At 53.9% G+C, this 27826-nt stretch overlaps 1 protein-coding gene across 1 annotated transcript in view; it reads left to right on the forward strand.

Annotated features, from left to right (window-relative positions):
* Window positions 1–26014, forward strand: part of POLE (DNA polymerase epsilon, catalytic subunit) — a 29175-nt gene extending 3161 nt beyond the window's left edge. The window contains exons 8-48 of the mRNA XM_052797736.1: window positions 54–161; window positions 576–686; window positions 952–1037; window positions 1614–1733; window positions 2536–2668; window positions 3334–3447; window positions 4384–4596; window positions 5547–5654; window positions 6437–6565; window positions 6957–7059; window positions 7154–7300; window positions 7936–8081; window positions 9024–9172; window positions 9570–9662; window positions 9936–10080; window positions 10603–10760; window positions 12237–12432; window positions 13165–13379; window positions 13655–13757; window positions 13955–14035; window positions 14122–14244; window positions 14332–14550; window positions 14875–15084; window positions 15627–15770; window positions 16136–16276; window positions 18571–18724; window positions 18812–18918; window positions 19788–19964; window positions 20375–20598; window positions 20748–20968; window positions 21589–21793; window positions 22241–22414; window positions 22703–22828; window positions 23361–23493; window positions 23606–23795; window positions 23913–24044; window positions 24152–24345; window positions 24566–24766; window positions 25055–25180; window positions 25297–25386; window positions 25613–26014. Of these exons, the coding sequence (XP_052653696.1) occupies window positions 54–161; window positions 576–686; window positions 952–1037; window positions 1614–1733; window positions 2536–2668; window positions 3334–3447; window positions 4384–4596; window positions 5547–5654; window positions 6437–6565; window positions 6957–7059; window positions 7154–7300; window positions 7936–8081; window positions 9024–9172; window positions 9570–9662; window positions 9936–10080; window positions 10603–10760; window positions 12237–12432; window positions 13165–13379; window positions 13655–13757; window positions 13955–14035; window positions 14122–14244; window positions 14332–14550; window positions 14875–15084; window positions 15627–15770; window positions 16136–16276; window positions 18571–18724; window positions 18812–18918; window positions 19788–19964; window positions 20375–20598; window positions 20748–20968; window positions 21589–21793; window positions 22241–22414; window positions 22703–22828; window positions 23361–23493; window positions 23606–23795; window positions 23913–24044; window positions 24152–24345; window positions 24566–24766; window positions 25055–25180; window positions 25297–25386; window positions 25613–25726 (6063 nt within the window). The 3' untranslated portion in view covers window positions 25727–26014. The remainder of the gene's footprint in view (window positions 1–53; window positions 162–575; window positions 687–951; window positions 1038–1613; window positions 1734–2535; window positions 2669–3333; window positions 3448–4383; window positions 4597–5546; window positions 5655–6436; window positions 6566–6956; window positions 7060–7153; window positions 7301–7935; window positions 8082–9023; window positions 9173–9569; window positions 9663–9935; window positions 10081–10602; window positions 10761–12236; window positions 12433–13164; window positions 13380–13654; window positions 13758–13954; window positions 14036–14121; window positions 14245–14331; window positions 14551–14874; window positions 15085–15626; window positions 15771–16135; window positions 16277–18570; window positions 18725–18811; window positions 18919–19787; window positions 19965–20374; window positions 20599–20747; window positions 20969–21588; window positions 21794–22240; window positions 22415–22702; window positions 22829–23360; window positions 23494–23605; window positions 23796–23912; window positions 24045–24151; window positions 24346–24565; window positions 24767–25054; window positions 25181–25296; window positions 25387–25612) is intronic.
* Window positions 26015–27826: the final 1812 nt, after the last annotated feature.

The raw sequence follows: 27826 nt of genomic DNA on the forward strand, positions 1-27826 counted from the left end.
TTTAACTTCAAGTCAGCTTTAGAATATTTTCTAATGGATTTGGTTCTGCTCAGGATCCTGTTGTTCTCGCCTTTGACATTGAAACTACAAAACTCCCTCTGAAGTTTCCTGATGCAGAGACAGACCAGATCATGATGATCTCCTACATGATTGATGGGCAGGTAAGGGACAGCAGAGTAGTTTCCTCCATGCTCCAGCAGTGAAGCATTTTGCCTCCAACCCAGCTCACTCCAGGCTTGCCTTGCTGCTGGCTGCTTGGTGTATGGCTGTGGAAATGAAATTAAAGTCCGAATGATGTATTTTTAGTTTTGTGTTACCCAGCTCAGGTTGCTGGCCCTTGTCTGAGGGAGCAGTAGTAACCTGGAGAGCACAGGGACAACTCTGCTGTCCCATGTTGTCTCCCCGTGGCCTCCTTAGGTGATGGCCAGCGATGGTTCAGCAGATGACTCCCAAACGGTTGTTCCCCCTTGACAGAAGCTCTGGCTTTCAAGAGGAAAATGTCCCATCGTTTGGACAGCATTTTTGGGTTGCCTGCAAGCCAAGTCCTCCTAACTGCCTCCTTGTCACCTCCCTAGGGCTACCTGATCACAAACAGGGAGATTGTCTCTGAGGATATTGAAGACTTTGAGTTTACTCCCAAGCCGGAGTATGAGGGTCCGTTTTGTGTCTTTAATGAACCAGATGAAGTAAGTCAGTTCTGCCCAGCAGACTTTTTACCTGGCCAAAGAGAGCTAATGGCTTGGTAGGCTGCCTTGCTGGGGGACACGGTGTGTCTGGCAGGGCTGGTCATGGTAATGTTTCTTGGTAATAAGGGTAAGAGAGGTCAGGTTTGGGCTGGTTGGGGAGAAGACGGGAAGGGTGGAGTAAACTGTGTGGTATCCACCACCTCTCCATGGAGGAGATGAAGTTACTTTATATATGTATCTTTCCTATTCTTCTGCTTCATCCTAGGCTCATTTAATCCAGAGGTGGTTTGAACATGTCCAGGAGACAAAACCCACTATCATTGTCACGTACAATGGAGACTTCTTTGACTGGTAAGATCAGGAATGAAAACTAAGCTGGCAAGGTGTCACCTGAGCTGTGGGGCAGGGTCAGGTACCAGCCTTGACGTCCTTCCATAGCTGATATAGTGGTGATAGTGTGTGATCCATGCCAACTGTCTGGCCAGTTTGAGCACCTCACCAAATCCTGTGGTCATTGGCTTGGAAGTATGAGCTTCTGTAGAGTCCCATCCGCTTGGCTGAGCTGCTTTAAACCCTTGTCAATGTGGCGATATTGGTGTATGGATGAGCCCTGTCTTGGGAGAGCAGGGAGAGGGTCAAAAGAGACGTGGAGGGTATCAGGGAGAGGGGTGCAGGCAACCCTTCGGGAAGCAAGGGGAGAGGGACCACATGCTTCCACCTCCTGCTGCAGGGTGCAAGCAAGCAGCTTTGCCTCTAGGGTCATGCTGCAGTTCTGTCCTGCAGGAAGTTTTTCCTATGGCCAGATATCAGATAAATCGCAAGAAAAATTCTTTAGGTAGTTTGTAACAAAGTGTTTGTGAAACCGGTGTTGGAAATGAAGGGAAATGGCTGTTCTGTTCCTTCTCTTCATGTTGCCTCTTTCCCCAGGCCCTTTGTGGAAGCAAGAGCAGCAGCTCATGGAATTAATATGTATCAGGAAATTGGGTTTCAGAAGGACAGCCAGGGAGAGTACAAAGCATCCCAGTGCATCCACATGGACTGTCTAAGGTACCAACTGCTGCCCCTCTACCGTATAACTGTGTCTTTATCACTTGAATTTATATAAAATACCTACAGTTGTATTTGAATACTGTCCTCCTCCTGTCTGTTGGAAGCTTTCATCTGTCACATCTCCTTAGGCTGGCGTAATAGTCCATTTCTCTGACTGTGCTGCTTCCCCTTGGCATTATGCATACTGCAGAAGCTGCCAAGCCTTCCCCGTGAAGGGCTATCAGGGCCGTCTCTCTCCCTGCAGCCTGTTGGTGGCTGTCCTTGGGTGTCTGAGGTCTGATTTGGGGGAGCAGAGAAAGAGTGGGATAAGATCAAGCCATTGGAATGGGGAAGGGACCGTATCCTAACTCAACAGCCTCCTGGCACAGCCAGAAGAGGAAAGGACGCATTATGCATGCATGGGAGAGAGCCAAGTTGGGGTTTTTATGTGGGTTTCTTCCACTGGAGCAGCATCTGGACTTTGGAGAGTGGCTGGCTGTCCTTGCAGTCCTAGTGGTGTCTCCAGCAGTTAAATGTTTATCTTAAAGCCACTGAGGGAGTTGGAAGGTGGTAGTTCTGAGCAGTCGTGGTGGTATGGATACTGGGGTTTGTCCTGGTTGGGATTTAAGTGCATTGCTAGAGATGCAGGATATCTAAAGCTGGGCAGCCTCTTACTTCATGGCGCTTGGATGCTTGGCTCTTGGCTGTCCTCATGAGAGGTCCCCTTTGCAGTCAAGGTCCCGTTTGCAAGTCTGAGCCTCTTTTTGAAGGGCAGGGCTGGTTTCTCTGCACAAACTGGTATTTTCCTGATTCTGTCCAGGTGGGTGAAGAGAGACAGTTACCTCCCAGTGGGAAGTCACAACCTGAAAGCAGCAGCTAAAGCAAAACTGGGTTACGATCCAGTGGAGCTGGACCCTGAAGAGATGTGCCGGATGGCTACGGAGGAGCCTCAGGTATTCCCTCCCTGTGCTGTATCTCCTCTGAGCAATTGGAAAACAAGCCTAGAACAGCTGCAATATGATTGAATCTTTAAGTTAAAGTGTTACAAAATGGTTTCGCTTAGTGTGATGGATTTTGAGAAATTAACCCAATCTGTCCCCCCAAATTGCCAATGCCTTAGAAGCACTTGAGCTTGTGGGGAGAAAGAACAGGATTTCTGTGAAGTGGTTCTAGCACTGGGATTGCACTGTATATTTTCTGTATTATTTACATCAATGTGAGGTGGCAGGCACTGCCTAAATCAGAAACACCATGAAGAGCCATGACTTGCTGGAGGGACAAGAAATAGACTTAATGCTCCAGGTTTTGTGGTCAAGGGATTCCTGCTGAAGCCCTGGAGCAGCCTCCTGATTCCCAAATGGGGTGGCATCTGTGCCATGAGCTCATCCTCTCCATTTCTTCTCATTCAAAACTGATGTATTGCTGTGTAATTAGAGCTAGAGCAGGATGTCCTCGGAAGCGAGCAGATTATTCTTTACAACCTAGGATATGCAGAAATACACCTTTCCCTTCCTGCTGATACGAGCATGTCCAGCAGGAAGCAATGAAAGATTATTGGCATTGAGCTGCTCTGTCACATGTGATTTGGATTAATTTGCCTCTCACCCTTCCCCAACAGACCCTGGCCACCTATTCAGTGTCTGACGCAGTTGCTACCTACTACATGTATATGAAGTACGTGCATCCTTTCATTTTTGCCTTGTGCACCATCATTCCCATGGAGCCTGATGAGGTGGGTGCACTCCTGAAATGATGATTTTTTTGCTGGGTGAAGAGCCGCGTCTCCCACGCTGCAGGGATGCTCTGGCCACGGACCTGACTCCCACTGCCCGGGCACTTTCCCATCTGTGTCGGGGAGGGAGGGAGGGTGGATTTGGAGGCTACTCCTTTCTTTCCACAGCCCTGGGGTGTTTTGAGAGTGGTGCCTAAGAACAAGAGACCTGAGGGTTGGCAGTACAGGGCTGGAGCAAGAAAGTATGGCTGATGCTCTATGCTCAGCCAAGTTTACTTGCAGTCATGGTCATGCAAAGCGGGGTCTCCTGATGGCTGTTGTCACCTGTAGGGAGGATGGTTAGGAAGCTGTCTGTGCTAAGCGTGTAGGAAATGTTGCTCTTTCGCCACCTGGTTTAGCTTACAAAGGCGTTTGACAGTGGAGTGGTGTCAGGAGGTGATGGCAGCAGAGGTCTGGAGGTCTTTGCGCTGTCCCTAGCCTGCTTTCCTCCCGGCCAACCCGAAGGAGTCAGTGTTGGTTTCTCACTTGCTCCCATCATCCTTGCCATGGGCTGCAGCACTGCCTGCTGTGCGGTCACACGTGTGTCACCAGCTGAAGCTGTCCAGCTCACTGGTGTGGCTGTAAGGCCAGTCTGGTCCCACCAGCACTGGTACAGCACTTCTTGCTGAATCACAGGATGGTTTGGGTTGGAAGGGACCTTCAAAGATCATCTAGTCCAACCCCCCTGCCATGGGCAGGGACATCTTTCACTAGACCAGGTTGCTCAAAGCCCCATCCAGCCTGACCATGAACTCTTCCAGGGATGGGGCATCCACAATTTCTCTGGGCAACCTGTTCCAGTGTCTCACCACCCTCATGGTGAAGACTTTCTTCCTTATATCTAATCTAAATCTACTCTTTTTGAGTTTAAAACTGGCTTTGACGTCTCTCTGGCAGGTGTTAAGAAAAGGATCTGGGACACTGTGTGAGGCACTGCTGATGGTACAGGCCTATCACGCCAACATCATCTTCCCCAACAAGCAGGAGCAGGAATTCAACAAACTTACAGAAGATGGACATGTGCTGGACTCAGAGACATATGTGGGAGGCCACGTGGAAGCGCTGGAATCTGGGGTCTTCCGCAGTGACATCCCATGCCGCTTCAAAATGGTAAGGGGCCATGCAGCCAACCCCTGTCCTTGTGGAATGTGGTGGTGAGGAGTAACCCTCCGCTGATGTTAACATCTCTTGTGAGTCCCTGCTGGCCTTGGGCAGTACCTGTCATGCTTCAGAAGACCTTGAGCACCTGAAGCTGCGTGGAGCTGGGATGGGATGGGATGGGATGGGATGGGATGGGATGAGATGGGAGGAGGCCTCCAACTGGCCATCTGTGCTTCACTAGGAAAGCAAGTGTCATATGTGTCACATACTGGAAGCAAGCCAGACCTTGTTGACAGCAAGGGAGAGTGAAGTGGGGTTTTGGGTTTGGTTTTGAGCCAGTGGTTCTTGGAAGATATGCCTCTGTCCCCTTGGGGTCTTGTCCTCCCTCTGTCCTTCTCCCACCCAAACAAAGCTTCTTCAGAACCCTTCCTGGGCATTTATCACCTGTTTCTGGTTCACGCTGCTATCTCCATCACCTCCCCCTTGTCCTGCTTCACGCCTGCGTTGTGCTCACAGACTCTTAAGTTTTCAGAGGTGGCTTCCTTTTCTGTCATGTGATGCATTGCACTTAGCGTGGCACATTTTGGTGGATATCATCTAGTGAATGATCATGGGGAGCACGCACTGGGTGTGTAAAAGGATCTGGACTAAGTCTGAATCTTTGGACCCTTGCACCAGCCAGCATGCGACTATGAGAGTTGCGGCACTGCCAAACACAAATGCAACCGGCTGCTTGTTAGCTGCGCTTGTCTCTTCCCTTCCTTGCTTTTTTTTTTTTTTTTTTGACCCGGTGTCAGTGGTCTAGACCCTGCCTGTGCCTCAATATGCTGCCCTATGCTGCAGGGCCATGCTCAGAGCTCCCCAAGTCAGGCAGGGACATGGGCAGCAGGGCAGGAGCTGCCAGCCTGCAGCAAGGGTTGGCTGTCCACGGTCTCAGCGCCGTCCCCACGCCCCTGCAGAATCCTGCTGCATTCGACTTCCTGGTGCAGCACGTGGAGAAGACGCTGCGGCATGCCATCGAGGAGGAGGAGGGTTTGCCGTTGGATCAAGTCACCAACTTCCAGGAGGTATGTCGCCCGCGGCGTGGCTGGGCTTGGCAGGGAGGGCTGAGCTGCCAGGCTGGGGCTGCAGCTTCAAGGTGCCTGTTTACATTCATTTTATGCTCTATAGAGAGAGACGAAGAAGCCCATCTACAGGCACCTGCAGAGTAGATGGTGTTAAGGGATGTTATAAGCAGCTGCCACCTCCAGCAGCCCCAGCCAGGACCCCCCTGCCCAGCCGCTGGAGCCAAGTCCAGGGACCGGGGGTCTCTGCCCCAGCTGAGGGATGCGGTTCCTGCTTTCCCCTGTGCAGGTTCGACTAGGAGCAACGTTCTGAGAGAGCTGGGAAGGGATTTATTAAGAAGACAGGCCGCTCAGATATCCAAAATACTCATGTTCCTCTTGTTCCCTGCTTCTTATCAGCTACAAAGTGCAGGTCACCCCTCTCCAAAGCCAAGTCTGGAGTTTCTTGGAGGGCATCATCAGTTAGTGACTGGGGACTTCTGGTCTTTGCTGTTGTCTCCATTAACCTGTTTGCACTGAAAAGGTCCTTGATTGAGTAACCTTTAGGAAGTTGCTGCTCTCACCTTCCACTTACCCCTACAGATAAAGCCTACCTTGGAGGTCCAAAACAAAACCTAAAATACCGGTGGTCGCGGAGTCCCTGATGCTGCTCCTTTGGTCCTTTAAATCCTTCCCCAGAGTCAGTGGCAGGTGTCCCTGTGCAGGAGTAAAGGACCAAATTCAACAAGTATTGGACTTAGTAACTCCTTCCTGCCTGAGTTTCACTTCTTTTTGTCTTGCCACAGGTTTGTGATGAAATCAAGGTCAAACTGAATTCCCTGAAGGATGTTCCGAACAGAATTGAGTGTCCCCTTATCTACCACCTGGACGTGGGGGCCATGTACCCCAACATCATTCTGACCAACAGGTTGCAGGTGGGTAACATCAACCTCATCTCTCCTAATTTGTCTTTCAGATGACCTTGGTAATCCCTCTGATTGGATCCCCTTAACAACAAGGGCTGAACTTTCTGCTCAGGGCAGGGGGATCAGATAAGGCTGGGTGTGACAGCCAGTCAGTCAAGCTGCCGTGGATGCCAGGTCTGCAGAGGTTGAGCTACAACTTTAGCTAGGACTCTTCCCAAAAAACAGCTATTGTTTTTTGTGGGTTTTGTGTTCCCGAAAGGCTCTGGAAAGGAGAACTGACAGAGTCCCATCTCTGATGTTCACACCTACGTGCTTCTGCCACCCAGCGCCTGTTCTGGCATGAGCTGTCGTTTGGAGAGCTGTCCCCTCTAACGCCTCTGTGTCTCTTACTTGCGTCCAGCCCTCAGCCATGGTGGATGAGGCCACGTGTGCTGCCTGTGACTTTAACAAGCCGGGTGCCAACTGTCAGCGCCGGATGACTTGGCAGTGGAGAGGAGAGTTCAGTAAGTACAGTAAGGACCTTGCAGTCCAACCCATGGAGATGGAGACAAATTCCTGCTTCTCTCCTGGGAAACTGATGGCTGCCCTCCTCCGCAGTGCCTGCCAGCCGCAGTGAGTATCACCGCATCCAGCAGCAGCTGGAGTCGGAGAAGTTCCCTCCCCTCTCCCCCGAGGGAGCACCCCGCGCCTTCCACGAGCTCTCCCGGGAAGAACAGGCCAAGTACGAGAAAAAGCGGCTGGCAGGTAAAAAAAAAAAAAAAAAATCAATGTCATGATCTGGACTGGTGTTTTGCAATCTAGACTGTGAGTGGTGCTGACCATTAATTACCTCTCTTATGGCTGTGAGGTTAGTTCAGACTGGGTCTGGTCTCACACCATGCTTTGGCAGACCTTCTCCAGGATCCCAGCAGGCTGCTGTGTGTTTCCCAAAGAGGGGCCGGGCACTGGTGCCTGTGTCAGTGTTTCTCCTTTTGTCTGTTGAGAGCCATGGATTTGAGCTGAAACATGAATGGCTCCATTTTTTGGAAGACTGCTAATTAAAGCCTGTTAATGAATGGGAAATATAATGTTATCCCATCACCTGGAGTGATGCTGTTCAGCAGAAGCATCCAGCTGGCTGGGGGCAGAGCCTGGGTTTGTGGATGGGCCATACCTGTATCATGATGAGTTTTTTTCCCCCACCTGTCCCTGCATCTCCACAATGAGGTGCTGCTTCTCTCCATGCTGGTATCTTCCCTCCCCTCCCTTTGCAGTAGGACCATCTCCCCATTCACCCATGCCTGATGCTTAGATGTCTCCCTGTCCATACTGTGCCCATCCCTCCGTCCATAGCAGGCACCCATCCCTGAGAAGCTCCCTTTGCTTCTTCCCTTGACTAGATTACTGCCGCAAGGCGTACAAGAAGATCCATGTCACCAAGGTGGAGGAACGAGTCACCACCATCTGCCAGCGAGAGAACTCTTTCTATGTGGACACGGTGCGAGCTTTCAGGGACCGCCGCTACGAGTTCAAGGGGCTGCACAAGGTACTGAACTCAGCTTCTGGTTTAACTTATCTTGCCAAGGCTGGGGACCTCTCCTCTCTCACTGGAAACCCGAGCCCTAAAGGATTGCACTGTTCAGCCTTTGTATTCGAGAAGGACGTGGTGGAGCTCCTGACAGCTGTGGCTGCTCACTGCCGAATTTTCAACGGCTGCTGCCACGGCATTTACTGCCTCTGGGGTGCTGTCAGAAACAAAGCTGCATCTCCAGTTTTCGCTGGGTTTAGCAAATCCTCAGGTAGTGTCTGTTCTGCTATATCTGATCTGGCCGGGTTCAGTCTGGGGCATTCTTCCTACATGGAGAAAAGAGACAAGCTAAGAAGCAAGGTCTAGACCTCGGGTTAAGGAGCAGTTGATCCCAGGAGGATGTTCCAGTTCTCTGCTGGTTGAGGTTTGCTAGAGGACACCAGGGCACGTTATTCTTGGAGTGTGTTGAAAGCAATGATGAGGCCTTTGGACCCTACCTCTGGCAGAGTTAATTAATGAGCCGTTTGCTTTGTGGTTACTCCCAGCTGCCTCTTCTGCTGTGAATCACGGAGCTGGCTGAAAGGCTTTTTCTACACAGGTGGTTCTACTGTTTAGCCAGACATCATCAATTGCTGCAGGCAGCGTATTCAGTTCTTGCCTGCGCACATGTGGTGCAGCACAGCTGACACAGGTGGGCAGCGCTGCCGGCACCGCTTGAATTCTGATGGTCACCATCAGAGTTACGGTTGGTGCTGCAGGTCCCTGCTACCGTGTGGCAAAGTGCCTCTGGCCAGCTCCTCCACTGCTGCAAAAGAAAAAGGAATGTTTAGCTCATGCTACTCATCTTTGGCAAAGATACTGTTTTGGAGTTGTAATGCTATACTGGGACTGAGGGGGAACCAGTTGGATACCACCGGTAGTGATGTGTGGGATCGTCCTGACTCTGCCTGTGGTTTGCAGGTGTGGAAGAAGAAGCTGTCTGCAGCAGTGGAGTCAGGAGACGCCTCTGAAGTGAAGCGCTGCAAGAACATGGAAATCCTGTATGACTCCCTGCAGCTGGCCCACAAGTGCATCCTCAACTCTTTCTATGGCTACGTCATGCGGAAAGGGTGAGTGTCCCCCCGGGCGGTGCTGGGGTTCCCTGGAGAGTACCCTTGGGAACCTGGATTGTCCTAGGGAGGCTGTCACTTGCTTCAGCTGCCTCTGAAGCACCAGGATGAAGGTGGGTGCTGCCTGTAACACTCTCCTCTTGCTTCTGCCCGTGACTTCTCATCCTAGAGACTCCTGCCAGACATTAAGTGTTGGGCATAAGTGACGGGAATCTTATCTGTTAGTGAGTTTCCAGCTTTTCTGAAGCATCATAACTAGGACAAGGAGAACAATCTACCAAGGCCCAGTGTTGATATGTTTCTTGCCCTTCTTGCTCTGGAGGTCCTCCTGTCCTTTCCATAGCTGTGTTTGGGAGGGAACACTTCATGCTCTTCACTTTGACTCCTCTGCTCACAGAGCTCGCTGGTACTCCATGGAAATGGCTGGCATCGTCTGCTTCACGGGAGCGAATATCATCACCCAGGCCAGGGAACTGATCGAGCAGATTGGGTGAGTATGTGCTGAGCTGGGGAAGAAAGGTCCATCTACATCTGGGACAGATGTGGAAGCACGTTAAACACCTGAGCAGTTAATGTTGAAGATTCAGATTTCTAACGCTGTTGTGGTTATTCTGTTGTATTATGAGGGTTTGCTTTGCAGAAGGGACTGGAGAGCGGATGCAACAGGCTGCCTCTGCCTTTATGGGGGACACAGCTAATCCTCATATATCATGCACTCCCCTCCTGACAGTGACCTACCTTCCTTCCTTCCTTCCTTCCTTAGGAGACCTCTGGAACTGGATACCGATGGGATTTGGTGTGTCCTCCCCAACAGCTTTCCAGAGAACTTTGTCATCAAGTCAACCAATGCCAAGAAGCCGAAGGTGACAATCTCCTACCCAGGTGCCATGCTGAACATCCTGGTGAAGGTGAGTCTTGCACCCATCCAGGCCAGCTCTGCAGTCTGGGAAGAAGGAGGTGGAGGACTGACAAGAGAGGAGGGTCTCTCTTCCATCTCTGCTCCCCGTGTAGCGAGCGGGACGTTGGGGCTGATGGCCCTGCTTGCTGCACAGCTGCTCTCTGCCCCGGAGAGCATCTGAGCGGAGGGAGAGGCTCCGATATCCCTGCAGCAGAGAAGGTGGTGTGTAAGAGGCCAGAGTTGGTGCGTGCTCACATGTGCAGGCTGGGAGTCCAGACTAGAGCAAGGTCCAAACCCATCCTCTGCTTGCTCCAGCTTCTGTTAGACAAAAGAATATAATTTTAGGGTCCAAAGCATTTTTTCTTCTCAATAGGCAGGTGTCAGATATTTTGATTTTTGAGTCCTAAATTGTGCTGTAGCTTTCAGAGGGGTGCTTAGTGATCCATTTGGGCACGGTGTGCCTGAAGAGCATTGCCTGGTGTAACCAGCCTGGCTGTTGAGTGAAGCTGTTCTTCTGGGGCTGTGCCCGTAGGAAGGCTTCACGAATGATCAGTACCAGGAACTGCAGGACCCAGCCTCTCTGACCTACATCACACGCTCAGAGAACAGCATCTTTTTTGAAGTGGATGGACCATACCTGGCCATGATCCTCCCAGCTTCCAAAGAGGAGGGCAAGAAGCTGAAGAAAAGGTGAGATTTCAAAGCCTGAAATATTATCACTTCCTCGGGGTAACAGATTGAGGGTCTCTTTCCCTTCGTGCATGTGGGACCTTGCCCCTTGCAGCACGCTTGATTCGCTGGCTTTAAATGGCAAGTTCCTTACACCAGATCATCTCTGAATCCAGCTGTGCACTTGCCTCCAGTGCCATACTATGGCAACCAATTTTAGAAGATAAGAGCAAAACAACATTTCTCCAACTTGGTGACCAGACACAATCTCCCTGTTTGGCTCTGAGGTGTGCAGGAGAACTCTGACTTTCCTTCTGAAGACTTCTAACACTGCTTACATTCAACCAAATCTGTTTAAACTCACCAGTTCCTGCCTTCCCATCTCTCAGGAGTTCACAGACCTCCAGTAATGCTTCTCCTAGATATGTCCCCTTCCTTCTCCATCTGGAAGAAGGAACAGGTCCTGCCATTACTGTCACATTATAGGATAGTTGTACTCAAACGTCACTGATTTCTCTGCAGCCTCCTAAATAGAAATGTGAGCTAGAGCAGTAGCAACCACTAGCTAGGGGGGTGCCCACAGACCTGGGTCTGGCTCCAAGAAATGCTGTCACTGCCCTCCGGCACCCTCTGTCCTTACAGCTCTATTCTTCTTTGTGCTTAATGCCCCATTAAATGAGCTCCAGCATCCACTGTCTCCTGTCAGTGCCTTTCTGCAAGCAGTGAGTCCTTGCCACGGGAGTCAAGGTGATGCCAAGCACTGAGCGGGCTTTGCTTACAGAACTCTTTTCTCAGGGCCTCTTGGTTTCTTGTAGTTTGGGGATGTTAGCAAGTGCATTATTTCTTGGTCACTCTCCAACCGAAACAGCCTGGACGTGGCTGGCAGGCACCATCGTTGGTGAAGAGAAGGCTGTGCCCACAGGAATGTGCTCAGGTGGGAGAAGAGCTTGCCAATGATGTAGGTTTGAGTATCTCCTCTCTTAGCTGATGTTCCCATAAGGTTTTTCTTGAGACATGCAAATAATTGGTGGGGCTGTGAAATGCAAAAAAATACAAGAGAAAAGGAGAGAGGGAGGAGTGTTCCTATAGTCATGTCATAGCTACATTCAGTTTCCTCTGAATCCCTTTGCCAACATCTGAGCTGGCAAAGTTTCCTCTTTCTCTCTAAACCTCTTCCTAATATCTTCCTCCATGTCCCCACCTGGGCTCTTACCTCCTGCCCTTTCCTTCTGTGCAGTTAAGATCATTCTCCCAATTGGTATGGATGAGCCAGGGCACAAGCTGATGTGCTTTTGCAGACCAAGTTGAAACGGTTCCTAGAGCAGCTGTAGATAATTCCGTGATCATCCTAGTGCCGAGCACCGCGGCTCCATTGAATGCGCCGGATGACGGCGTGGTGGCATGGGGAGAAGCACCCTGGCAGGAGGGACACCAGCAGGATCCTGGAGGACGTGTCCCTTGGCACAGGCCAGGTTTTGCCCACACCGTGTCTCCTAGGTACGCGGTATTCAATGAGGACGGGTCCCTGGCTGAGCTGAAGGGATTTGAGGTGAAGCGCCGGGGAGAGCTGCAGCTGGTGAAGATATTCCAGTCTTCTGTATTTGAAGCCTTTCTGAAAGGCAGCACCCTGGAGGAGGTCTATGCTTCTGTGGCCAAGGTGGCTGATTATTGGCTGGATGTGCTCTATAGCAAGGTAAGTATAGCTCAGCACGTCTGTGCTCCCGAGGTGGAGCCGGAGAAGAAGTGTCAGAGCTGGTCGGGCACTGTGGGGAGGGTGGACTTCACTTGCACAAGGTGGGTGGTCCTTGGTGCCCCTGATGGTCAATTCCATCATATTTCTGCCGCTTTGGTCCAAAAGGGCTGTTTTCAGTGTCTTTTAGTGCAAAGGCTCTTCATTCAGCTGTAACTGTGGGTGAGTGGTGTCCTTCTCCAGTCATCTGCTTCATGGAGCTGGTCTGGTGGCCCTCACCCCCCGAGGACATTAGTTAAGGGCATTTGCTGAGGCAGGGAATGAGAGCGCCACTTGCCCACAGAGTGTTTTATGAGAAGCACAGAGACGTCGGCTATACAATAACTGGGGAGAGCAGAGAAAATGCAAGAAACTGGGGGGTGAGAGGGACCAAGAGCCTGGCTTGGTCCTTCCATTTTGCAATGACCTTGTACAACAAGTTCTTGGTGAGCCCAACTACTTTGTGTGCGCAACACAAAGCAGTGCTGCCACAGCCCAGCCACAGCATAAACCGATGCAAGCCTCAAACCCACACTCTCTTTTCAATAGGTCACGTTGGCAGCTGCAACAGGGAGCAATTCCCAGGCTCCCTGTAAAAAGCCACACCAATTGGGTGTAGGCGCTCCCCATATCTGGCAGTAGTAAGGCTTCATCATTATGTTCTTGCTAGCTTTGGGATTTTTTCCTCCCTTTCAGGCTGCCAACATGCCTGATTCAGAGCTGTTTGAGCTGATCTCAGAGAACCGGTCCATGTCGCGCAAGCTGGAGGACTACGGGGAACAGAAGTCCACCTCCATCAGCACTGCCAAGCGCCTGGCAGAGTTCCTGGGGGACCAGATGGTGAAGGATGCAGGGCTGAGCTGCCGGTTCATCATTTCCAAGAAACCAGAAGGGTCTCCAGTCACCGAGAGGTAACACCGTCTTGAGGGGCCAGGGCTTTTGACAGTGTGGGGGCAACCAAGAGGGGAAGGGCAGGGTAGCAGGAGGTGAGCAAGCTGGTGTGGTGTGGCCAACCGATCACCTGCCTGCTGGCTCAGACCATGAGCAAGACTAACGATGGGTAACACCGTACAACTGCTGCGCGGTGGCCTTGCAGGGTGGGAGGAGAAGCAGGCTGGGAAAGGGGATCGTGTGCTGCCAGGGCCTTGGTCGGGGTGGGTAAAAAGTGCTTCCCTGCCTTCCCCAGGGCCATCCCCCTTGCCATCTTCCAAGCCGAGCCCAGCGTGCGCAAACACTACCTCCGAAAATGGCTGAAGAGCCCGTCGTTGCAGGACTTCAACATCCGCGCGGTGAGTGGGGCATCCCTGCAGATGGCCCCAGCTCCAGGACAAGGGCTCGTCCCTTGGGAGGCGCGACCTGGGCAGCGGCTACTTGCGCTCACAAAGCAGGGTGCTAGGGACAGGGGTCCTGGGGGGATGCTTGATCCTGCGTCTAGTGGCCTTCTGCTCGGCTTTCTTCACTACCCGCTGCTCTGCCCTCTTCACAGATCTTGGACTGGGACTACTACATTGAGAGACTGGGCAGCACCATCCAGAAAATCATCACCATTCCCGCAGCCCTGCAGCAGGTACGGGGTGTGGAGTGGGGGCTGGTGGGGAGGCAGGAGGAGGACTTTGGTGGGGGAACTTGGTGTAATTTGGAGATGCTCTCCAGGTAAAGAACCCGGTGCCGCGGGTCCGGCACCCAGACTGGCTCCACAAGAAACTCCTGGAGAAGAACGATGTGTACAAACAGAAAAAAATCAATGAGCTCTTCACTTCAGAAGGCAAGAGACAGGTAAAGAGGGTGAGGGAAAGGTGCTGGCTGTGCTGGTGGGGCTTTTCTCCTGCAACCCACGTCATCCTGCTGTCCTTGCCTCCTCAGGTCCTCGCCAACCAGCCCCGGGAGGGGATGCCCAGCTCACATATTGGTGACATAGAGGACTTCGGGGCTGCCAAGACCCTTCAGCCACTGGTTCCCATCGCAAATAAGCGGAAGCGAGTCCCTGCAACTGAGGAGAGCCAACAGATGTCCCAGTACCTGGAGCTATCCCAGTCCTGGCGAGAGATCCTGGGTCCACCTCCGCCCCTGGGCACCACCAAGGTAGGTGAAGCAGACTGGGCAGGAGATGCCCTGGGGCTGGGCTCATCCACCCAAGCAGCTTGGGTGCTGCCAGGAGCGAGCTGTGGGTCTCCTGAAACCCTCTGCACACCCATGGCTCAGGGCTACAGGGAGAAATATAACCAGGAGATGGAGCAATATAACCACTGATGGAGAAAAGGGGGGGTCATGGTGGCTTCGCAGCTGGGGCAGGACCACGATGTGGGGCTGGGGGATGGAGGGCTCGGCTGTATGGCACGGTGTTGGGGGCCTGGGAAGCCTGTGCTGGTTTCTGGCTCGACTCACGCGATCCGTCACCCCACTCAGGAAGAGCGGCTGGTCTGGCTGCGCTACCACCAGAAGAAGTGGGAGCTGCAGGCTCGGCAGCGGCGGGAGCGGCAGAAGAGGCGGCGTCTGGAGGACGGCGGGGTGACAGCGGGTGGAGGAGTGGTCCGCGATGCCCTCTCCAAAGGGCTGAGCAGCTACCTGCGCAGGACAGCGCGCAGCATCCTGGACTTGCCCTGGCAGATAGTGCAGGTACTGGGGAGGGGACCTGCCACGGAGGGCAGCCTGGGGCGTAAGCCTCGCATCTGCGCTATCTGTGGTCAAATGGTGAAGTTCAGGGACTGCTGACCCCAAGGCCACTCTGGTGTTAACCCTGGGGAGGCCAGGTGGGGCTGCAAAGCCTCAGGCTCACGCACATCCGTATGGAAACGGGAGCCCGCGTGGTCCTTGGTGGTGGATCTGGGACGTGCGTGTAGATCTGCCAGTGGGGCAGCTCCAGTTCAGCCCATGGGCAGCGTTGTGCAGTAGGACATCGGAGTGACTTGGCTGACATCAAGGGTCAGCTTGAGTTGGTTGGCCAGCCTTAGCCAGAGAGTTTTCTCCACGGTGTCCTGGGACAATAGCAGGACATGGGGACTCCAGCACTGAGAGTGATGACTCTTTAGCCCCCTGCTCTCTTTGTGGCTACTATCTGGCCTTATAGAACCACAAAGTGCTCTGCAGCTTAGACGTAAGCACTGATAACACGTTGGATCTCCCTGCTAACACTAACTTTGTACGCCCGTGTCCTGCAGATCGCTGAGACCAGCCAGCCTGGGCTGTTCAGGCTGTGGGCGGTGATCGGGAGCGACCTGCATTGCATCAAGCTGAGCATCCCCCGGGTCTTCTACGTCAACCAGCGTGTCCCGAAGCCGGAGGAGGGAGCAGCCTACAGGAGGGTGAGGACCTGCCCCTTCTGGAAGGGGAAGCAGCCACCTGGGTTGAGATAAGGCACTTCACCTCCACTGCAAGCAGATATTACAAGCATCTGCCTTGCAGGGCCTCACTCTTCCACCCCACGGATGTACCTCATCCAGTCTCCGGTCCCTCTGCTAATCCCAGCCTGCCCAGAAAGCAGGTTCTCTGTTATGGGAATTTGTAACATGCATGAGCATAAAACACTGATTTCCTTAGGAGAGAGGAGCACCAGGAGCTGGGCTGGCTCAGACCCCAGCTCCTTGCAGCCCTTAGAAGTGCCCCAGCTCCCAGCAGCGGTGCCACGTGGTGTGACGTGTCCTGCTAAGTGTGTCCCTTGTCTCGGCAGGTGAACAGGATCCTGCCCCGCTCAAACTTAGTTTACAACCTGTACGAATACTCTGTCCCCGAAGACATGTACCAAGAGCACATCAATGAAATCAATGCGGACCTCTCTGCTCCAGACATCGAGGGAGTGTATGAGACACAGGTAATTCCTCCAGGTCCTCGTTTTTAAGGATTGCTGCATGGTAACTCATTAGCCTGAGTGCCAGGGGCACAGAGGGGTACCTGGTACTGAAAAATTCAACAACTTGGTGAGACACCAAAAATCAAAGACCCTGCGCAGCAGACTACTGGGGAATATACCTGTGTTCATACAGGCAGAGACACTGAGTATCAGCACATGGTTTAAGGCATGTCAGGGAAAGGGGGTTCAGTTTATTTGAAGTTAGGAAACTCTGGGGAAAGAAGGCATTTAAGCAGAAAGGGTGATCTTCCTCTGAACCAAACCAGAACCAGCCTGCTGGTGTTAGAACCAGAAACAGTAAGGTGTATCTAGGGTAAAGATGGGGGAAAACCCAACACGTGTGGAGTCGTACATAGGTCTGGGTGCCCTGTCCTCTAAAATGAGGTTATAAAAGCTTTAGAAAGAAGAATAGGATACAGCTTGAAAGTTTGGGAAGAGCAACAACCTAAACAAAGTTCAGTACAAAGCAATCAAGCCAAAATTAAATTTACCAGTGCTATTAATGCTGAAAGCCTGAAAATGAAGATGGGAAAGTGGGATGCCTGCTTCTAATGAGGACACTGGTTTGTTCAGCAGCTCAAGACCTGGTGACAGGAATTTAATCAAGAAGACATTATAGTGTCAGGACCTGACCTATATGGAAGTGGCAGAGTAGGTTGCACCATTGTAAGAGTGGAGCTGTATGTTAAAGAAAGCATAAAGGCAAGTGCTAGTAAAATGCAACATAGAATTATTATGGATCAAAAGTCTTTGCCTAAGTAGGACAAGCTTGGTGTGAGCAGTGGTACCATTAGCTACAAAATGCTTTGTGAGATGCAAGAGGCTGCAAGGGCAAAAAGAGCATCACAAAGCTGGGAGTCTTCGGCTACTGAAGCTATTGGTATAGCCTGGAAGGTGTTACAGTGGGGCATGATGAAAGAAACCGTTTTTAGTCACCTGAAATTTCTGCTTTTAGAAAATTTGGAGAAAGGTCCCACAAGGCAAGGCACAACTCTTAGTTTAATAAGCAGCGCCCAAAACTTATTTCAAATTACTCTGCCAAAGTGACTAGTATGTACACAAATTCATCATATCTGTAGGAGATCTTCCGGTAGCAAACCTGAGTCCTCTCCACTACCATGGTGTTTAATAAGCGGGACTAGGTAAAGTCAAGTAGCAGCTAGCTAAGAGGAAATTAAAATTAGCAACTGAAGTAAAACAAGGGGCATGGAGATGTTTTAAAGATATAAAAGGAAGTGAGATGATCAAGGGGTTGCAGCATCTGTCGTGGAAGGGGAGGCTAAGCAAGCTGGAACTCTTCAGCCTGGAGCAGAAGAGGTTCAGGGGACCTTCTTGATGGGACGAGTAAAGGAGAGGAGCCAGGGTCGTCTTAGTGGTGCCCAGGGAGAGAACGGGAGGCAGTGGGCACAAACTGAAATATGGGAAATTCTGCGTAAACGTCGGAAAAAAACTTCTCCTGCAAGGGTGGTCAAGCAGGTTGCCCAGAGGGTTGTGGAGTTTCCATCCTTGGAGATACAGAGAACCCAGCCGGACACAGTCCTGGGCAAGGAAAGATCTGTCTTGATCTTTAGACATCTGCAGTGCAATTCTGAGCATGGTCTTCAAAAAAAATGCAGCAGGACTAACACAGGAAAATGACGAGGAGGGTGTGAGGGAGGGAACGGCTTCCTTGCAGGGATGGGACTTAGGGACATGGGAATGCTTCAGCTTGCTAAAGAGATCTGAAAATGGGATGTACTAGGGGTCCGTAAAATCAAAACTGGCATGAAGGAAGCGTGATTAGGCAAGGAATGTTTATTGCTTCTCACTGTTTTGGGACTAGGTCCCACAGCAAGTCATTCAGGAGGAGTCTTCTGCAGCGGTGGAGTTGACAGCTGTAGGGTTAATAAAACAGGGCGACTCAGTGGTGGATCTCCCACTGTACCGATTATCTGGTGGTTCAGATGAAGCCTTTGTCCCGTGGAGTGCCAAACCATAAGTTGCAGAGCTGCAAGATTGCCCAGATATCGCTCCACATGTCCTCCAAAGTACCTGCTGCTGCCCTTGAAGGTGGGATCTGGGGCTAGATAGGAACACATGTGAAGTAAGATACCTGTTCCGTATCTCCAGCACCAGCAAGGGTGATAATACCAAACTCATGCCACAGGCACCTCAGGTATGTCCTACCTGTGGTTTTTAAGCTGGGTTGTTCTAGGTCTGAAGCCCCCGAGAAGAGCTTAGTAGTTGTTCCAACGCATTTCTCCCCATCATTACAGGTGCCGCTCCTGCTCCGTGCCCTGATCCACCTGGGCTGTGTGTGCATGGTCAGCAGGCAGCTCGTCAGGCACCTGGCGGGGCGAGAGGCCGAAACCTTTGACATTGAGCACCTGGAGATGCGCTCGCTGGCCCAATTCACTTACCTGGAGCCAGGTGAGGCAGCCTGAGAGAGGGGCTCATGGGGCGCCTGGGACCTGGCGCCCACGGGTACCACTGATGCTCTGTGCTCTGTCTCCCTAGGAAGTATTCGCCACATCTACCTCTACCACAGCTCCCAGGGCAGCAAGGCGCTTTTGGGCCTCTTCATCCCCTCACAGCGCAAAGCTGCCGTCTTTGTGCTGGACAAGGTAAGGTGGGACTTTGGAGGCTGGGGGGTTGGGGGTAATGGCAGATGAAAAGCTGGACGTGAGCTGGCAATGTGCGCTCGCACCCCAAAAGCCAGCCGTATCCTGGGCTGCATCAAAAGCAGCATGGCCGGCAGGTCGAGGGAGGGGATTCGGCCCCTCTACTCTGCTCTGGTGGGACCCCACCTGGCATACTGCATCCAGCTTTGGAGTCCTCAGCAAAAGAAAGACACGGTCCTGGTGGAGCGGGTCCAGAGGAGGGCCACAAAAATGATCAGAGGGAGGAGCACCTCTCCTGTGAGGAAAGGCTGAGAGAGTTGGGGTTGTTTAGCTTGGAGAAGAGAAGACTCCGGGGAGACCTTACTGCAGCCTTTCAGTACTTCAGGGGAGCTTATATGAAAGATGGGGACAGACTTTTTAGTAGGGCCTGTAGCGGTAGGACAAGGGGTAATGGTTTTACACTAAAAGAGGGTAGATGTAGACTGGAATTAAGGAAAAAATGTTTTACAATGAGGGTGGTGAGACACTGGCACAGGCTGCCCAGAGAGGTGGTGGATGCCCCGTGCCTGGAAGTGTTCAAGGTCAGGTTGGACGGGGCTCTGAGCAACCTGGTCTGGTGAAAGATGTCCCTGCCCATGGCAGGGGTGTTGGATGAGATGACCTTTAAAGGTCCCTTCCAACCCACACCATTCTATGATTCTGTGACGGTGGTCAGGCAGCGGGAGGTTTCTCCATGCATCACACATCCCTGCCACATTTTGGCAGGGCTTGGTGGAAGGCATCTCGTGATGCACGAAGGGGAGAGCCTGCCAGGACTGCGCAGCCCGGGGTCCCTCTCCCCCCAGCTCCAACCCCGTCCCCCTTGGGTGCAGGTACGCAGCAACCAGATGCCGAATCTCACCACCCTCTTCTCGGCGGAGCGCAGCGCACTGCTGGAAAAGGCGGGCGAAGAGCTGCTGCCCCCGGACAAGCACACCTTCGAAGTGCGTGCTGAGACCGACCCCAAGGCCGTCTACAGAGCCATCCAGCGGCTGCTGCTGGGCTACAAGGTGAGATGAAGGTGTGAGAAGGTCCCCGCGGGACCTTGTCCATGCAGACACGTGGAGAGGGGAGGATGCTGTGGAAGGCACTGGTGCACCAGTTCCAACAGCACCTGCACATAGCTGCTGGCCCAAAGGTCAAGGGTAGAAGCGGGTGTTGCTCAAGGACTTTGTCCTGCTTGGGGTGGCTTGCCTCGGGCAGCGCCAGCAGCGAGGCCGCCTCAGTATGTCCCCCCATCCCTGCACTCGGCTGGAGAGCTGCTTGCATGGAAGTGGGTGCTTCGGGAGTGCTGGGGTGTGCTGTCCCCGCCGTGGGGACCTGCTGCAGGGACGGGGCATCCAGCACTGCCGGTTTCCTGGTGAGCAGAGGCGCTCGCTGGAGAGGTGCGCCGGGATGTGTCCTCCTCTCCTTTCCGCAGGACGAGCGCCGGGGGCCCACACTGGTCGCCGTGCAGTCTAACTGGGACCTGAAACGGCTGGCGAGCGGGATCCCCATCATCGAGGAGTTCCCCTTGGTCCCCATCCGGCTGGTAGATGATATCAGCTACTCAGTCCTGGACTGGCAGCGCCATGCCGCCCGCCGCATGATCCGCCACTACCTCAACCTGGACACCTGCCTCTCCCAGGCTTTCGAGATGAGCAGGTGCCCGGGTCAGCCGCGTTCCCCTGGGGCTGCCGTGCCCTTGCTGGGACCACGGGAGGCTGCCTCGTCCCTTGAGGGGACAGGCAGGGGCCCCCATCTTCTCTGTGGCTGTGCTCACCCCGATGACCGTCCACCTCTCTGCACCCCAGGTACTACCACATCCCCATTGGGAACCTCCCCGATGACATCTCCACCTTCGGCTCTGACCTCTTCTTCTCGCGCCACCTCCGTCGTCACAACCACTTGCTGTGGCTCTCGCCCACGGCCCGCCCAGACCTGGGGGGTAAGGAGGCTGATGACAACCGCCTAGTTATGGAGTTTGATGAGAGAGCCTCCGTGGAGATAAACAACCCTGGCTGCTACTCCACAGGTGAGGTGGGAGTAGGGTGGTAGCACTGAGCAGGTGCAGAGCTGGATCCTGTTCTGCAAGCCCTGCGGAGGGATGGATGCGGTCTCCAAAGAGTCTCTGTGTTGACAGTAGTCACCAGCAGCTTTGGCGTTTCAGCAGCGATCTGGGCAAGGTGCATGCAAGGGGCATGTCCTGGGGCAGGGAGGTCTCGCCTGCAATGCGTGCAGACATCCGAATGCAGTCTTTCCCAATTCACGGCCACTGACAGCAGCACTCAGAAGACCACCTGCGATGTGTCAGCCCAAGGACAGACTAGCTCAGCTGGTCATCCCTGCTGACCCAAGGACAGGTCTTTCTCAGATGCAGAAGCAGCTTGAGTGGTAGTCAGTTCTTTTCAGCTCCTCTGCTGCAGCTTCCAGAAAAAAATGGTGGTCCCCAGAGGGTCAGTAGGTCCAAGTCTTGCTGGAAGACAAGTGCCAGTCAAGACAGTCACACCTGTGAAAACATCTCCCCGCTTGGTGTGGCAACACCTATAGATCACCCTTACAACTGTGAAAAGCACTTCTGGCAGAGGGGCAGGGAGGGTGTCCTTGTCGGTCCTTTGCCCTGCCTGCCTGCTGAGAGGTTGTGTTTGCTGTTAGTGTGTCTGGAGCTGGACATCCAGAGCCTGGCCGTAAACACGGTGTTGCAGTCCCACCACATAAATGACATGGAAGGAGGCTCCAGCATGAGCATCAGCTTTGACGTGATTCAGCAGGCATCCCTAGAAGACATGGTGACAGGGAACCAAGCTGCCAACATCCCAGCCAGCTATGACGAAACTGCCCTCTGCTCCAACACTTTCAGGTATTGCTCTAGGAACCAGCAGGAGGTGGAGCATCTGGTCTCCATCCTCTCATTCTCTCCTGGCTTTAGCCTTTCCCAGACTTGTGCCAGCAATGGGGCTTGTGGGGTGCTCTAAATATAAATTCAGGTCTTGAGGGCAGGGCAGGCATCTTCTCCAACAGACTTTTGAAGATCCTGGGCTCAGAACTGCCTGGTGGCTCAGCCAGCAGATGTATGGGAACGTTGGTGAAGACTTTGCCCTTTCCTGTTTCTCCTTTTATTGTGCTCCACCACGTTATAGAGGCACATATTTACCCTGTGGCTCATGTGCCAAGGGCTCACACGTCTCTGCTCTGGCAGAGATTCTGCTCTGAATCCTCCAGCGTATCTGAAAACATGTCCCTCTCTGGATGGGGGAAGCGGTCACTCGTGGCTTGTGGGGTGATGCTGGTCTCTGCTCCCTGGCAGGATCCTGAAGAGCATGGTGGTGAGCTGGGTGAAGGAGATCACACAGTATCACAACGTCTATGCAGACAACCAGGTCATTCACTTCTACCGCTGGCTCCGCTCTCCTTCATCCCTGCTCTACGACCCGGCACTGCACCGCACGCTCCACAACATGATGAAGAAGCTTTTCCTGCAGTAAGTGAGACCTGGAGCATGCCAGGCTGGTGAACGGGGAAGGGACAGTCTTGGCATTAGTGACCAGGGTGCTGTTGGCACCCACAGTCACTCCTCTCTGCCGCAGCCTCCACCGAGGTGGGCAGTAGGTTGGACCTCCCATGCTGTTTGGGTGAGCTCCCTTGCATGGCATGGCCAACACGCTTGACTCCTGACTGTGCTGGATCAGCACGGCCTCCACAGGTCGCATCTGCTCCTCGGGCTTTGCCTTCCTGCCTGCTGACTCCTGCTCTTGTGCCCTGCCTGCAGGCTGGTGGCTGAGTTCAAGCGCTTGGGCTCCTCGGTGGTTTACGCCAACTTCAACCGGATTATTCTGTGCACCAAGAAGCGGCGCATCGAGGACGCCATCAGCTACATGGAGTACATCATCAACAGGTGGGCTGCGCTCGCCAAGCTGGGCCTGGAGATGAGGCTCCCGGGTGATGGAGCCGTGGCAGGGCTTGGGGCCAGGAGGGAGGATGCTGATTTTTTGCCTTTTGATGGGCCTCAGCACTGAATTCCATTTTTTTTTTTTTTTTTTTTTTTTTGGCAAAGTTACTGGAAGGACAAGGCTTCCCAGTTCTCTTGGTGTCATGCCTGGAGAGAAGGGGCCTGTCCCTTAGCTGTCCTCTATAGGTAATATTCCAAGAATACTCATAGGATTCAATCCAGAAGAGGCCTTTAGGAGAACCTGAGGTGCCCAGCTTTCAGTATCCCAGCCATGGTACAGGCACCTCGACACAAGCATAGGGAGCCAAGACTCCTAGGGCATGGCTTCCCCTGGGGTCCCCACCAGTGGCTGGATGGGAGAGGGGGGCACCCCCTCTCTCCTTGCCAGCACCACCTCCTCCCCGCAGTGTCCCGCAGAGAACGCTCTGAACTAGGGACGATGCTGACGCTGGGGGTGACTGCAGTCTCTTCCCTCCAGCATCCACTCCAAGGAGATCTTCCACTCTCTGACCATCTCCTTCTCGCGCTGCTGGGAGTTCCTGCTCTGGATGGATCCAGCAAATTATGGAGGTATCAAGGGAAAAGTGGATTCTCGCGTCCACTATGGGGAGGTAAGAGATGGGAAGCGCTCGGTCCCCCAGGAGCAGGGTGCTGGGGGTTGAGCCGAGTGGGGAGGCGTTGGCTGGGCGTGAGGAACCGCTGCGATATCTCTGCCTCCTCCAGAAGGACACCAGCAAAAGGCAAGTGTTGGAGGAGGAGGACAGCGAGGAAGAAGAGGAGGAGGTGGCGGGGGAAGAAGAGGAGGAAGAAGGGGAGCCGAATGTGGAGGAGCTGCTGGAGAACAGCTGGAACATCGCGCAGTTCCTGCCCCAGGCCGCCTCCTGCCAGAGCTACTTCCTGATGATCGTGTCGGGTGAGATGTCCCAGGGAGCGGACGAGGTCCCTTGTGCCTCCCCAGTGCCAGGCAGAGCCTGGAGCGGGGCGGCCGCTGGCGCGGGCTGGAGCTGGAGCCTTGCCTGTGTCTCCCCAGCCTACATCGTGGCTGTGTACCACAGCATGAAGGAGGAACTGCGGCGCAACGCCCCCGGCAGCACCCCCGTCAAGAGGAGGAGCACCAGCCAGGTGTCCCAGGAGGCACTGGGGGAGATGGGGGCCATGCCTGGTGAGTGCCGAGCCACGGGGCAGCCCTGGTGCAGGTGGAGAGCTGCCCACCTTGCTGTCCCCATATGCCACCGTACGGCTCAAGTGCTCTCTGCTCCGTCTTTGTAGGCATGATCACCTTCTCGCAGGATTACGTGGCCAATGAGCTCACCCAGAGCTTCTTCACCATCACCCAGAAGATCCAGAAGAAGATGGCTGGTTCTCGTAATGCCACTGAGCCTTCAGACATGTTCCCGGTGCTCCCCGGCTCCTATTTGCCGCTCAACAACCCGGCTCTGGAGTTTATCAAATACGTTTGCAAGGTCAGCGGGATGGGCCAGGCACCTTTTCTGAAGTTTTGTGGTCAGGGCTCAAATTCTGGTCCTTGTCCATGGCTCAGATTTGCTGCAGCTTTCCTCCAGCAGTGATCTACAACCAGTTTGTCTTGCCCTGCATCCATACGAGGTCACAAGGATATGAGCTGTCCTGGTGAGGACACTCTTCTTCTCTGCTAGTAGGCTTACCTGCCTGTTATTCTTGTAGGTCCTCTCCCTGGATGCCAACATAACCAACCAGGTGAACAAACTGCGCCGGGACCTGCTGCGCCTCATTGAGGTGGGCGAATTCTCAGAAGCAGCCCAGTTTCGGGACCCTTGCCGCTCCTATGTGCTCCCTGAAGTCATCTGCAGGAACTGCAACTTCTGCAGGGACCTGGACCTGTGCAAGGACCCTGCCCTCTCCCAGGTGCAGCCTCTTTCCTGGGGACACCAGAAGCCCCAGCACAGCAGTGCTGGAGGCCAGTCAATCACATTACCCATCTTCTCTCTCAACCCCTTTGCTTTGCAGCTCTGCTTGCTGCTGGTGATCAACCTCATCTAAAGGCCGTTTTCTCTTCACCTCCTTTTCTAGCTGCTTGTGACAGCCCTGAGCATCCCTTGGCTTTGGCTGATGCTCCGTCCTCTCCAGAAACCGGTTTCACCATCCCAGTGCTTTGGGACTCTTGGTGCTCACCTCCCTCCTCTTTGCCCCTAGGATGGGTCAGTGCTGCCCAGCTGGGTCTGCTCCAACTGCCAGGCGCAGTATGACTCCGACGTCATCGAAACAGCGCTGGTGGAAGCCCTGCAGAAGAAGCTGATGGCCTTTGTGCTGCAGGACCTGGTGAGTGCGGGGCTTGCCCGTCCCCCTGGCTGGCTGAGGCCGGACACATTCACTCTACCCTTGGCAGAGGGGCTTGGCCTCATCTCCTGGCCCACCTAAAACTCCTTGGCCTCCAGGTGTGCAACAAGTGTCATGGCGTGAAGGAGGCACACATGCCTGTGTACTGCAGCTGTGCTGGAGACTTCGCCCTCACCATCTCCTCCCAGGTACCACCCTCCTGCCTAGCCCAGCCCCATGCCAGCAGCTCCTGGAGGGACAGCAAGGTGCCCTGCAGTGCCCTGTTCCTCCTCTGCCTCTTCCTAACTGCTTCTCCCGTGGGACCTGCTCTGCTGCCCTTTGCTCCACCAGGCCTGCCCAGCCACCCCCCTGGAGCCCCCCCGCTGCCCGGGAGTGCTGGGCAGCATCCTTCCCTCCCTGCTCCCTTCTCTCCAGACCTTCATGGACCACGTCAACGTCTTCCAGAACATCGCCCGGCACTACGGCATGGCCTACCTGCTGGAAACCATTGAGTGGCTGCTGCGCACAAATCCCCAACTCCAGCACTGATGTAGTGGGCTGCTCCTCCTGCCTGCACTGTGCCGGACGGGGCACCAGGGCTGTGCTCTCACGTCCGTGGGAGAGCGGTCGTGGACCCCCTTGGCCATGTGCCGGACCAGAGAAGCTGCACACCCTTCCTGCAGCAAGGGAGGGAAGGCAGGAGCCGTGCCAGGGACTGGGCTGTCCTGCCCCCAGCTGCCTGGCATGGGGTTCTGGGGTCACCAGGGGCTGGAGCTGTGCTCCCACAGTTCTGTGCTGGCCCCCAGGTGTGGTTTTAATGTCGAATTTCTATAAATAAATGGATTGTGGAAGGCAGGTGTAGGTTTTGGGGAGGGGGGAAGCAGGGGCTGTGGCCCACAGCTCCCACCCATGGGGGATGCCTGCGGTTGTGGGGAGTGGAGCTGTGTCCTTGCTGGGCAGGGAGGACCAAGGACCTGTCCCCATCTGATCCCTGCCTGCCTGGGGGCAGGAAGGCTGCAGCCTGGCAGTGCCCCCCGGCTGTCCAGCTCCAGGGGAAGGGGCTGCCAGCACCAGAGGGGCAGCCCAGGAGCGCTCTGCCCCAGGAATGCGCTTCCCAGATGAGCTGGCTGAGCACCGAGCAGCTCTAGAGCCAGAGTGGAGGATCCCAAAGGACTGGAAGATGCTGGAACTGGGCAGGGGGTGCAGACACCGGAGGCGGGATGGAGCAGCATGGGGTTCCTCTCCTGGGCGGGATTTATCTGCTCCCGCAGGTGCAGAGGGCAGGCAAGGCTCTGCGGGGATGCTTCGCTCCTCGGCCGCCCATCGCCCATCTCCTGCAGACACGGGCGGGAGGCCCTGGGGGGGTGACGCTGCCCCGCTCCATCTGCGCCTGTCACCTGGTCCCCCTGCACCTCACCCCAGCCCAGTTCCCGGGGTCCCCGGCACGGGCAGGCTCGGCTCTGTTCGGCTCAGCTCGGCGGAGCTCGGCACAGCGCCGGAGCCCCCCCCAAGGCGAAGCGGTCAGGATGCTGACCAAGCAGGAGCTCGCCTTAGGCGATGATGTGATGTGGCCACAGTGGTAAAGGTAGTCCTAAGGCTTGAGAGCTTGTGAAGATGCCCTTGCTCTCCAAGTTTGACATCAACATGAGGATGAATTAAAGCAATGTCGGAGGTGCTGGGAGTATCCAAAATAAAAACAAGCTGCCTTCTGACCAGCACTTAACCTTTCTTCAGGGATGCTCCAATAGCAGATTTCTGGAAGAGCAGCTGGATTTGCTGATTAATTTGGTGGTTTTCTAGGCCAGTGTCCTGGTTTCAGCTGGGATAGAGTTAATTTTCTTTCTAGCAGCTGGTATAGTGTTATGTCTTGGATTCAGTACGAGAAGACTGTTGATAAGACACTGATGTTGTAGTGCTTAGACTAAGTCAAGGATTTTTCAGCTTCTCATACCCAGCCAGCAAGAAGGCTGGAGGGGCACAAGAAGTTGGGAGGGGACACAGCCAGGGCAGCTGACCCCAACTGGCCAAAGGTCTATGCCATGCCATGTGACGTCATGCCCAGTATATAAACTGGGGGAAGTTGGCCAGGGGGGATCACTGCTCGGGAACTAACTGGGCATCGGTCGACGAGTGGTGAGCAATTGCATTGTGCATCACTTGTTTTGTATATTCCAATCCTTTTATTATTGTCATTTTATTATTGTTATTATTATCATTATTATTTTCTTCCTTTCTGTTCTGTTAAACTGTTCTTATCTCAACCCATGAGTTTTACTTTTTTTTCCCAGATTGTATCCCCCATCCCACTGTGTTGGGGGGAAGTGAGAGAGCAGCTGTGTGGTTCTTAGCTGCTGGCTGTGGTTAAACCACAACAGCCAGGTTCACTCCCCACCCAGGGACTCCCTCTTCTGCTCACGAAACTTTGGTGCTACCGCAGAGGCACCATCCCTGACAGCAGCACAAGCACAGGACACGATCTTTGGCCAGGAACAAGGAAGCTCCCAAGTCCCAGTCCCCTTCATGTAATCCCCTGTGTCGGCAATGTCGCCTTGTCTCTGGACCCCGGGGCTTGCTCCGTGAATTGGTGCTCTGTGTCACTGCCCTGCTCTGTCACTACTGACACCCTTTAACACCCTTGGACACAGCTGG

Source organism: Harpia harpyja, chromosome 9 (assembly GCF_026419915.1).
Source record: "Harpia harpyja isolate bHarHar1 chromosome 9, bHarHar1 primary haplotype, whole genome shotgun sequence".
NCBI classification, from domain to species: domain Eukaryota; kingdom Metazoa; phylum Chordata; class Aves; order Accipitriformes; family Accipitridae; genus Harpia; species Harpia harpyja.